The 12,516-nt window shown below is 37.5% G+C and overlaps 1 protein-coding gene across 2 annotated transcripts; it reads left to right on the plus strand.

Annotated features, from left to right (window-relative positions):
* Positions 1-1,993: 1,993 nt before the first annotated feature.
* Positions 1,994-10,685, plus strand: LOC119474415 (protein max-like). Of its 2 annotated transcripts, none has more exons than XM_037746443.1 (4): positions 1,994-2,213; positions 5,271-5,378; positions 8,401-8,524; positions 9,337-10,685. In XM_037746443.1, exons 1-4 carry the CDS (start codon positions 2,178-2,180, stop codon positions 9,519-9,521), a joined length of 453 nt encoding a protein of 150 aa, XP_037602371.1. In that variant the 5' UTR covers positions 1,994-2,177; the 3' UTR covers positions 9,522-10,685. The 2 variants fall into 2 exon arrangements, with proteins under 2 accessions (XP_037602371.1, XP_037602370.1); XM_037746442.1 differs by having other exon boundaries at positions 1,998-2,213; positions 8,386-8,524.
* The last annotated feature ends 1,831 nt before the right edge of the window (positions 10,686-12,516 follow it).

Consider the following 12,516-nt stretch of genomic DNA (forward strand, 5'->3'; position numbering starts at 1 on the left):
TATTATTATTATTATTAAATGTAATACCGATTTTAATTATGTGGATAACATGATTTTGTGCTCTTGTTGGCCACAGGTTTTGGTGGCTTGATTGAGATTTTTAATTGGAGAGATGCGACAGTGATGACAGTGAAGGTAACATGTGCTGATGTGCTAGAGACACCCTCTGTTGTCTAAATAGTAAATGATAAAGGTGTAGGTGTAGGTGCATGTTGTTTTTAAGCATGTACAAACAGCCCATGTTTAGCTTTGTTTTGTTCAAATAAAAACAAATTCCTGATAATAGAGCACCTCTCTATAGTGCTGCAGTAGGTTTATAAGCAGTGATGGGTTGCTGCAGAAGCTATTTAAAGGTCCTATGGAGGCAAGTGTGCAGCCATGAATGGAGAGAGTGGGGGAGGGCAGCCATAGTGAGCTAGGCCACCATCTGGCCTCATAATCATATGCTGGGGAGAAGAATCTCGTTTATTGTGACAATGACCACTGAAACAGCACACTTTAGCACAATGCATCTTGCTCCTTAATACCACAGAAGCATATTGTTGCATGACAGGTAGAGAGAGTATGTTACATGCATGTAAGGCATCACTGATTTATTCATGAGATGTTGCATTTAATATATTTATTTATAACTATACAACAAAGATGCTCCATTTGAGTCATAACACCATATAAACATGTAAAAAAACACTGAAAGGTCCTGACAGGCTGCTGTGTTTGCATGACAGGTAGAGGGAGTATGTTACATGCATGTAGGGCATCACTGATTTTATTCATGACAATTTAATGAGATCTAATATATTTATTTATAACTATACAACAAAGATCCTCCATTTGAGTCATAACACCATATAAACATGTAAAAAAAACACTGAAAGGTCCTGAGAGGCTGCTGTGTTTGCATGACAGGTAGAGAGAGAGTATGTTACATGCATGCATGTTTAAGGCATTTATTCATGACAATTTAATGAGATGTTGCATGTAATATATTTATCTATAACTATACAAAAAAGAGCATTTGAGTCCATAGCACCATATAAACATGTAAACAACACTGAAAGGTCCTGAGAGGCTGCTGTGTTTGCATGACAGGTAGAGAGAGAGTATGTTACATGCATGCATGTTTAAGGCATTTATTCATGACAATTTAATGAGATCTAATATATTTATTTATAACTATACTACAAAGATGCTCCATTTGAGTCATAACACCATATAAACATGTAAAAAAAACACTGAAAGGTCCTGAAAGGCTGCTGTGTTTGCATGACAGGTAGAGAGAGAGAGAGTACGTTACATGCATGCATGTTTAAAGCATTTATTCATGACAATTTAATGAGATGTTGCATGTAATAAATGTATCTATAACCATACAACAAAGAGCATTTGAGTCCATAGCACCATATAAACATGTAAACAACACTGAAAGGTCCTGAGAGGCTGCTGTGTTTGCATGACAGGTAGAGAGAGAGTATGTTACATCAAAGATGATTGCATGTTTAAGGCATTTATTCATGATGTTGCATCTAATATATTTATTTATAACTATACAACAAAGAACATTGAAGCTCCATTTGAGTCATAACACCATATAAACATGTAAAAAACACTGGAAGGTCCTGAGAGGCTGCTGTGTTTGCATGACAGGTAGAGAGAGAGTATGTTACATGCATGCATGTTTGAGGCATCACTGATTTTATTCATGACAATTTAAATATACAACAAAAATGCTCTATTTGAGTCCATAACACCATATAAACATGTAAAAAAACACTGAAGGTCCTGTGTTCCTGCTGTGTTTGCAACTTGTAGGGAGATAACGGTATATTTTTTAGTGGGCGCGTCCAAACCCCCGTGGGATTCTGGGAAACGTAGTCCACATTCCAGAATCAGCACCACAGCACAAACGTTCTCCGTGTTAGCGAAAGACTCCATTACCCAGAATGCATTGTTTCGGGCGCGCCTGCGCTGTTTATGTTGTTCCCCTCGTCCATGTGTAGGCGAATCACGTGTTAGAGAGAAACCCGTTGATCGTCATGTCTCTGCTGTAGCAGCCAGCGAAAAGCTCAGCCCGTTGCTAAAAGATTTTATTATTTGCCTCCCAGTTGTCTGTCGCTGCACTTTTTGTTTTGACAGCTGCTTTGTTTTCTTTTCTTCTTCAACCTGTTTACCGAAGAATGAGCGAAAACGATGACATCGAAGTCGACAGCGATGTATGTTGGTTTAGTTTCCCTCTAGAGAAGTAGCTAGTAGCACAGATATGTATATGTATATATATATATATATATATATATATATGTGTGTGTGTGTGTGTGTGTGTGTGTTAGCCAAACAGCAACTTTAACTGACAACATGAAGCTAGTTAGCTTAGCTTAGCTTAGCTTAGCTGGGTTCTTTGCTAAAAACTGGATTTTTGAGCCAAATAGGGAGAAATAAAAGTGTTTTTCAGGTGCTAACTGGCTGGCCGAGGTTGTTAATGGAAGTCGAGTATGGTGAATAAGTTGCGTGGTGTTTTTTACTGCGGTCAAGTCGGGTTAAGTACCGTCGATTGGATTTTTTGATGCATATCTATTTGTGCAATTACGGTACAGGTGCTGGGAGCGGCCAAAAAGCACGTAGACCGACTTTCGCTCACTGTATTATATTATTATTATTATATTATATATATTATTATTATTATTATACATTATTATTATTATATATTATATTATTATTTATTATTATATTATATTATATTATATTACACATAATATGATGAAAGATATTTCCTTGAAAACCTGATAAAATACGATATATTTAAATATATATATATAAAATAAATATATATTATTATTTTATATATTATATTATTATTATATTATATATTATATTATATTACACATATGATGAAAGATGTCTCCTTGAAAACTTGATAAAATATGATATATTTAAATATCTATATATATATATATATGAATACACCTCCACTGTGAATACAGTATACAGTATGTTTGCTGAAAATCACATTGGATTTCTGCTCATTGGCTGTAGTTATATGAATATATATGTGAAATTCGAAGTACTGTACATTTGTGGAGAAAATTAAAGGAAAAGTCACATTCAAAGTCAAAATACATTGAAACTCATAGAGCATGCCTTTTAAAAATTAAAATGTAATGTTATATTATAACAGTATTATATATATAAATAGTTATTCTGAGCAGATTTCTATTGGGGGTTCTCAGCAAATGTGTTGTTGTAGATGTTTATTGTTGTTTTGTCATAGTTAGTTATTTCCCATACATTACAATGTGTGTGTATAGTGGATGCGGTTTTATATTTATTTAGATTGTTCATCATCTTTTCATCAGGTTTGTAATGAATGTTGAGTATTAATTGTAGTTGAATGTGAGTATTAACTGTAGTAACTTTGTTTTCAAGTCTTTAAACGTCCATCTTGGCCCCTTCACTGTCACCGTAATTGTGTGAATACACGCGCAACAAAACCCAAACGGCGACTGTGTGCAAAACACCAGAGACGGATGTGTTGATGTTTTCATGTTTTGTCGATTAGGGGACGTGCCCGAGTTCAGCTGTTATGTCCCTGCAGCTTTTCAAATATGTCCTCCTACAACGAGAAACCAGTGCTGCTGCTGCAGGACTTGACACTGCATTTGCTTTCTCTAATGCAACATCAAACATACTGTGTTGTACATGCACATCTAAATCCCCCATGGTTCACAAACCAACTGCATTTAGTTGCACATACATGTGCCGTGGTGTTTTATTGAGTATGCATGTGAAATGGTGTCAGATCCTCGATCTGGTCACATATTTCTCAGAGCCATGGATTCCCCTCCCCCCTGTTTGATTAAGCTGGGATCTCCAGCGTTGGATCCTCTTAGAGCCACAGTATACATATACACTGTCAGGCTTGTACAGTTGTGAACATTTATTATGTTACAGGATAGCTCAAACCTTAATATGAAAAGCAAGATATGATTTTAGTGGTTTCTTTGTACAGTACTCTGTAGGATAGAGGTGTAAGAAAATATCGATACACATGAGTATCGTGATATTATGTTTTGTGATACTGTATTGATTCTCCAGAACAACTTTCAATTAATCTCTTCAAAAATCTGTTATGCTGTCTTTCAGAGTATTGCTCCAAAGTTAGGCTAAATTTTGGCGAGGAAAAACTGGCATGGCCATTTTCAAAGGGGTCCCTTGACCTCTGACCTCACGATATGTGAATGAAAATGGGTTCTGTGGGTACCCACGAGTCTCCCCTTTACAGACATGCCCACTTTTATGATAATCACATGCCGTTTGGGGCAAAAACCATGCAGTTTTTTACATCTAGTGCATCTTTACCCCTGTATTATGATACGTATTTTCTTTTTTGTAGATACGTATTTTCATAGATTCTTGCCAATACACAGCCCTAGTGTAGGAGAAGATTTGTTTCCCATGTTATATATTTATCATTGGGAGCTTTTATTAATGGCAATGCAGCTATACAATTTAAAAATGTGTATAGCCATGACATCCATGACAAATCTTATCCTATACTATATTTGTCCTGTTTTTATAAAATATTTACTGTACTTGACATGGTAAACTGTTCTAATGAGTGTATGATAACTATAAGAAGATCAAGAAATCTTCATTCAGCCATATTAGGCCATATTTGACACACGTGTCAAGTCTATGTCTATTGCCAATCAAGCCGTCATCAGGTGAGTTAAACTTTTGCACCAGATAAGCATGCATTTATTTTGCTTTGGAAGATACTGAGCTCAAGATTAGATCTATATTAGTTCTGTTCAGTCCATTTAAAACAGCAGAGAGAAGGTAGAGATTGGAGTTGATATTGAGCTCCTGTGAAGGACAGTCGTTGGAAAAAGTTAGATAAGACTGTCAGGATATGCTGGTTCAACCCTTTCAGCAAGTTAAAGCAAACAGCACGTCTTCAGTTGAGATCCCCTCTCTGTAAACATTATACTCGCATCACAGGTTCCTGCTCTATGGCGGCAGGGAAATTAGATTTACACATATACACCCAAGGACCCTGTGAAAGACGAAACCACGACTTATTCTACTTATTTGCAATTTAAAGCTGCAGCATTTGCATTTTGCAGCTTTACATTGCTCCCTGTCTTCTTCTTAAATGTTAAAAATCTAATGGGAATGAAGTAACACACTTTGTTGTGACTTCCTTCATTTTATCTTGTGTGTTTTTAAATACATGACCTGCTTTTTAAGTATAAACTTTGCCTGTCCCTTTGCAGGCAGACAAGCGAGCCCATCACAATGCGCTGGAGCGCAAACGCAGGGACCACATTAAAGACAGCTTCCACGGTTTACGAGATTCTGTGCCTGCATTACAAGGGGAGAAGGTGAGAGGAATATTTATGCATTTTCTACATTTCCATAAGTACCAGCAAGGATATTGATTCCTTTTTTAAGGTAAGACTTATGTCAGCTGTCTATCTCAGGGAGAGCAACCTTGATCACATAAAGAGCCACTTTTAGATCCATCATTCATCTACCTTAATGCTAGAAAACTATTAGTGTAAGCCTGACCTGCATGTCCTTAGAGACAGGAAAACAAGCAGAGGCAAAATAGTCATTATGAAACCATTGGCCCTTATTTCTTTTACTGCCTTTTGCTATGCACATGCAAAGCACCTTTGCAATACATGAGAACTGAATGTTGACCTGAAGACTGCCAGCAAAAACAAAATAAAGCTCAGGAGACGGCTGCATTTCTCTGGTACAGATGACCAGCAGGTGAGAAAGCAGCTTCTCTAACCTTCACTGCAGTGCTTCCTTGCTGTTTTCACAGCTCTGCAAACGCAGTGGTCACCCACAGTGGTGAAGTCTGCAGCTCAACAGCTGCATTTCCAAGTCCATAACATTCAACCGCCTTATCAGACATTATTCCAGTTTGTAGCCATCAAAGCAAATACACACCTGGCATTAGAATGCATCTCCACATGCGTCTTGAGTGACCACTTGCAATCAGATCTCACTTCCCCCCTCTATATACAAATAAACACATGGCTAATACAAGAGATGTTGTGATGTAATATTACAGGAATGTCTATAGTAATGTGAATTTGGGTACATTTTATGAACCTAAAAATATAAGGTTATTGTCTAACAGCGGTTCCCAGGGAGAGCAGGTGGGCGGGTGTCAGATCTGTGCAGAGCACCGGAACAAAAGCACCGTCACATCACCGACATCACCTAACATCCAAAACACACAAGGCCTTTCTCGTTTCCTTGTTTATACATCCTCGATTCCTTTCCTCGCCTTCTCTACTCACATCTTAGTCCCACCCACGGAAGATGGAAGCAGAGGAGGCGAGGAAGAGGCATGAGAGAGGAGACGAGGCAACAGGCATTTAACAAATGAGACATCCTTGCCTCGGAGCCGTCATTTTAAACAGCACAGCTGCATCATCAGCCGTCCATTGTTTTGTTATACCGCCGTATTTTATGATCTCTGTCAGATGAGCGTAACAGTGTTCATGACAACTTGTATATTTACTGTTAATTCAATTCACAACGTGGCATAATGTGACACGTATGTACAGATGTCTTACTTTTTTTTTTATTTAACAAGCAAACACACATATTAGGCCTTTTTGTATATCCTTTATATAATGCACTACTAATGTTTGTATGAAAAGTATTATACAAATAAATAGTGACATATATTATATACAGTATATGATTGAGTGATATATATTATACACACAAACACAGTTCTGTTTTATCTATATGACAACACGAAGTAAATTAGTGCTGAATGCAAGAGAATATTCTTATTGATATAATAATTTGCTGTCAGCAGCTGTTTGCACTTGTAGACATCATGTCACGATTATAGCAGTTGAATTGGCTCTAGCCTACATTCAATAATAAACAAGGTGAAATGTCAGTGGGTATGGGGTTAGAACAGCGCTTCACGAGGCGCTACACAAACGGTAAAGGGCAGAAAGTTTGATCATTGTAAATAACTGCAACTTATGAAAATAAAAGGAGAAGTTACATTTGTAGAGTCCTGCCATGGTTGGAGATCATTTCAGCTGTGCGTCACATCTCTTTTTATACGTTGCGGGTGCCGAAAAAACTCCTGCAAAGGATACACCGGTGTATCCTCACTTATAGCTCCCCCGGATAGACTCCTCGATCCTCAAGCTGCATCTAAGGAATTGGCATGTCCTTCAAGATGGAGTGCTGAGATCAATTTCCGGGTCACAAGAGGAGAGACGAGGAGGCACAAAATTGAGAAATGAGAAGGTTAACTCTCAGTGGTTTCTGTGACATCAGAAATACAGCAGCAGCAATGCACTTCCCATGCCTACTAGTCTGATACTCTGTAGATATATAGCCTATAGATAAGATATGTTTTAACATGTTGCTATAGCATATGAAGAAAATACAGTTGTACCGACAGGGAGTAGTGCACTGAAGTTCTGCGTTACTACATATAGAGCCAGCCTGTCTATTCACATGAGGAGCACAGTGAGACCCCGCGGATCCAAGCAGGAAGTCCGTAGAGTAGTCAGTGATTCAGTGTGGTCCAGGAAACATTCACGTACACACTGCTAAACAAATATGTCCATATACGGCACAGACCACCTCTGATTGTGGAGCGATCAGATCTCAATGCGTCCTCAATGTGTCTTGGGTGCATTCACAACCTCTACTCAGAGCTGTCCGCTTGTAATCAGTCACATGTTAATGCGTGAGATCTGAACCGGGCCTTAGAGGTCTAAACAGGAGGAATGTGAAAATCATGGGCTCATTTTAAAAGATGTCTTGTCAAGCAAAGCCATCCATGTGTGTTGCAATCTGAGTTTTGAGATTGTCCAATTTATGTCCTCAGTGTACTTTCACTTTTAACCGGTAGAGATATGTTTGTATGTCCAATTTATGTCCTCAGTGTACTTTCACTTTTAACCGGTAGAGATATGTTTGTATGTCCAATTTATGTCCTCAGTGTACTTTCACTTTTAACCAGTAGAGATATGTTTGTATCTACAGTCTATTTTATCAGTCAGTAAATCATTCAAATTAAATCCAGGTGCAGCAGGCATTGGTATAATTCAGTATGCAGGTGTGATAGTGCTTCAACATGAAGAAGATTAGTGCTTTTGTGTTAGGAACTATTCTGCAATATGTCAATGTTAGGACAAGTCCCAAAGGTTGCTGACCCCTTAGAATAGTCCTGTTTTTGTACTCTTATTTTATATTCAATATTAAAAACTAATTTAAGCATACATGTATTGCACTGTGATAACTGCATAAACTGTTGACATATTAATGTTGTTCTGCCTGAACAAACAGACACTGCAGCTTTTCCCCATGGCTCTCTGAACTTTTTGCTGACAGAGTTCTGTCAAACAGGCTTCCCGAGCACAGATTCTAGACAAAGCCACCGAGTACATCCAGTACATGAGGCGAAAAAACCATACTCACCAGCAAGACATCGATGACTTAAAGAAGCAGAATGCACTGTTGGAGCAGCAGGGTGAGTGGAGTTTTGCATGTGCATGTTTTTTGTTGTTGTTAATGTCTTGTTATGATGAAGTGTGATGTACATGGAGGATGGAACCTGCCAAAATAAAAAAAAATAATAAATAAATGACCCGATAAATAAACAAATTTATGTTTTTAATGTACTAAAAATAATATTGAAAATAAATGTAGGCATTAATTAATTGATAAAATGTGACATAAAACGACTGTTTAAATTTGCTTATTTTTTTTATTTACCTTTGTATTAATTCTCTTATCTATCTACCCTTCTATTTAATTTCCCCTTTTATTTATTTATTTATATGAACTTTAAAATTTATTTTAGATTTATTTTTACATTTATTTATTCATTCTCATCAGTATTGACTTGTCTCGGCAAGATTATTAAACTATTATTAAATAAATACATACAATTTAATAATGAATGAATACATGTAAAAATCTATTTAAAATAAATAATAAATAAATACGTTTAAATTTCATAAAATAAATAAAAGGTGAAATTAGAGTAGATAGATAGGGGAATTAATACAAAGGTAAAATAAAAAAAAAAGTAGCAAATTAAAACAGAAATATCAAATTATGCCACATTTGATCAATTAATTAATGCCTACATTTAGTTTTAATATTATTTTTGGTACATTTAATTGCATATTTATTTATTAATCAAGCCATTTATTTGTTTATTCATTTTTGATTTTGGCAGGTTCCGTCCTCCATAGTATAGGTAGTCTTTCAGATACAATATGCAGTATTCAATGAGATCTTCTGCATTCTTTGTCTTTCTGTGTGTGGGAACTGCAGTTCGTGCACTGGAGAAGGCAAAGGGGAACACTCAGCTCCAGACAAACTACTCTTCTGACAGCAGCTTGTACACAAACCGCAAAGGCAGCGCGGTGTCTGCCTTCGACGGCGGGTCCGACTCCAGCTCTGAATCAGAGCCAGATGAGCCGCCCAACCGAAAGAAGCTGCGCGTGGAGCCCAGCTAGACTCGGATCGCCCGCCCCCACCCCACCCAGTTCTCCAAACAGACTCTTTTTGCCCACAAGCCCCAACTCCTCTCACCTGTCCGCACTCAGTCCTGCCTTCTAACGCCAGTCCAGGAGACAAGGTGGAGACTGCGTGAGAGAGGTGCTATGATGTATAAAACGCTTCTACCTTCCTTTTTTCCTCCTGGCAAGCATCCCGTCACTCCGTTCGTGGCCCAGCAACAACTTTTAAGACCCCCAAAGTGAGGCAGCTCTGCAGTTTTGAAGGACTTTAAGCTCTTTTCAAACCTCATGTTAACCATTCATAATCAAAATGTGGAGATGACAAGGTATGACGCTTTAGTTAAGCTACACAAAAAAGTTTTTTTCTCTTTTTTTTGGATAACCTCTGCAATCTATTGGAGTTGTGAGACTTTTCGACCTTTCACAAAATGGTAATTAGGGAGTGTTTACCTTTTTAATATTCATACTTTTCCAGAAAAGAATGTGAAGTTGCTTTTGAAAAAAAAAAAAATGTCTGTTATGCAAGATGCAACCCTCCTTATTCAGTGTAGGTGGCTGAAGTTTTTGTCTTTGAAAATGTTTGTGTAATCAAAAAGAATCCCTCTATTTATAGTGACGCACCGAAAATTGATTTCTTACCCTCATGTCTGATCTCCCTTATGTTTGGCTTGAGATTTTCCAGAGAGCACAGGGGGATGAACAAGTTGACCTGCTGTTTTAGTGGATTTTCCACAGGTTCAACTATTTATTTTCCTCTATTTTTATTATTATCAGATAAAATGTGGGTATAACAACAAAAAAAAATCCCCTAATGGATACTGAATGTTACGCAATGCAGTTCAAAGGCAGCGACCTTTTATTTTTGTTAATGGAAGTCCATTTCAGTGTGTAGTATATAACACTGTATACTCTTTAATGGTGTCAGTTCTGCAAAGAAAAGCCTTCCCTTGAAATATTTGCCTGTGCTGGGAACGTTTATCTTTCTTTTCTTTTCTTTCCTTTTTGCAGAGGTAAATTAGTGTGTACGTAATCAATATTTGTTTGTTCCATTCCATGGAAATTACAGGTATGTTGTACATACTGCCAACGGTTGTCTTGCAAGTTGAGGCATACCTTTATTATGAGACTATAAATAAAACTATTTTATCCTTTTGGGATGTATTTGTGACTCGACATGTTTTTAATAACATCGTATGATAGATTTAAGCTTCCAAAGTTACTACTTTTTATGTGTTTGGGGGTTGGAGAGAAACAGCTGAGTGAACTCATTTCTAATCCCAGTTAATAAAATAATCAGATGTGTTCAGTCAAATTTATGAAACTAATAGAATCAAAGCAATCAAGAGGGATAATTTATGAACTATTGGAGGATATTAAATGTTTCTAGAGCACTATATTTGAATTGTGGTGTCAGGGGCACAAAGACAATTCAGATTTCATTGGTTTTCTACTGAGTTTGACCAGTGTGTAACATGTCAGGTGATCCATTAGCAGAAATGGAATATAATATTCATAACTATGTTTAGTGTATAATCACCTGAAAAATAAGAATTGTGTTTTCGTTAGCTTAGAATGAGCCCTTCATATCTACATAGGGAGTGGGTCCACTTTACGAAGTCCACCATGTTGCGTGAGCGGAGGGGTACTCAGTTGGTTGCAATCTGCAACCACACCACTAAATGCCGCAAAATCGTACACATTGTACCTTTAAGTAGACAATAGGAGCATCAGGAGGCAGGTGCCTGTACTCAAGCTACTAGTGAGAACACAGAGGTAGTGATGGCGAGATGACGCTTCATGAAGCACTGAAGCTCTTCAGCAAATTGGTTCGCAAAAAGGTTAATCGTACGAGGCTTCATCTGGTCTTCAATGACGTTATTTGTCTAAAACGATACAAGCCTCGATACGCGCTTCAAAGACAATTTCCTGGATTACTCGACACACGCTCCGAAAGCCTCGGCACAGCACATAACATCACTACACGGAGATCATGTCCTTAGTAATATTTCTGGGAATGTTTGGGTATTAGATAATATCAAGAAGAGTTTACATTGAGGGATTTTACATATCGTTTTTTTTTAAAGGCTGATTCTGGTTGAAAATTTTAAGATTTGATTGTTTTCATGCTAAAATAAATAAATGACCATGTATTAGGGATTTACTATTCTCCACCAATGTTATGTAACGGCAGTGTAGAGGAACAATTGAATGCGGCAAAAGAGACTCTTTGGACTCCAGTCCAGCTCCGCTCTAACTAGATTTGTTTTAGGGCGTGCTAAACTAGCTGCTAGGCTGTTATAACGCAATTGTGTTTCTTGGTGACATCACCACGTTACGGAAGAAAAGGCAGGACTTCAAGCAAGTTTTTTTAAGGCAGTTCAGGAGCAGTGTTTCTGTGGAGGAGAGTAACTCCCTCTGACGTGGACTTTGGGCTTTATAACTTTGCAGACTTTTTACATGCACAAAAGACTATACAACACACTAAAGGAAAGGGGGGAAAGCACAAAAGCATAATATGTCCTCTTTAAATGATGATACCCTATAAAAGGAAAAAGTCCAAATGTGCTGGGGTGGGTGGGGTTAACTTAGGGGGAATTTGGTCTCAGTTTCTCTAATACTTAGCTACAGCTCTGCATATATTGTTAGTTTAAATATTGATTTTGGGATCAGCTCAGGGTGATGTGTCCCTGCTGACACTCCCACTGCTAGAGGCAGCCTCTTCAAGGATGCAGGTTGCATGCTGCGTCCAGGGACCGTAGGAAATATTTTAGAAGCAACAGGAACATAAAGTAGGAAATAACATACTGTATTTTTTACGCAGTGTTAAGACTGTAGAGGAAAAGGTTGCAACCACAAAAAAAAACAATAAGCAAAAGAGATGCATTTAATACATTTTTTGGATAAAATACACGTAAAATCAGCATGTTTGTGTTTCTACAGTCTTTATAACTCACTAAACGAGAACCGAACCACAAAATAACTTGTTATATTT

This window comes from Sebastes umbrosus, chromosome 16, assembly GCF_015220745.1.
Source record: "Sebastes umbrosus isolate fSebUmb1 chromosome 16, fSebUmb1.pri, whole genome shotgun sequence".
Taxonomy (NCBI): Eukaryota; Metazoa; Chordata; class Actinopteri; order Perciformes; family Sebastidae; genus Sebastes; species Sebastes umbrosus.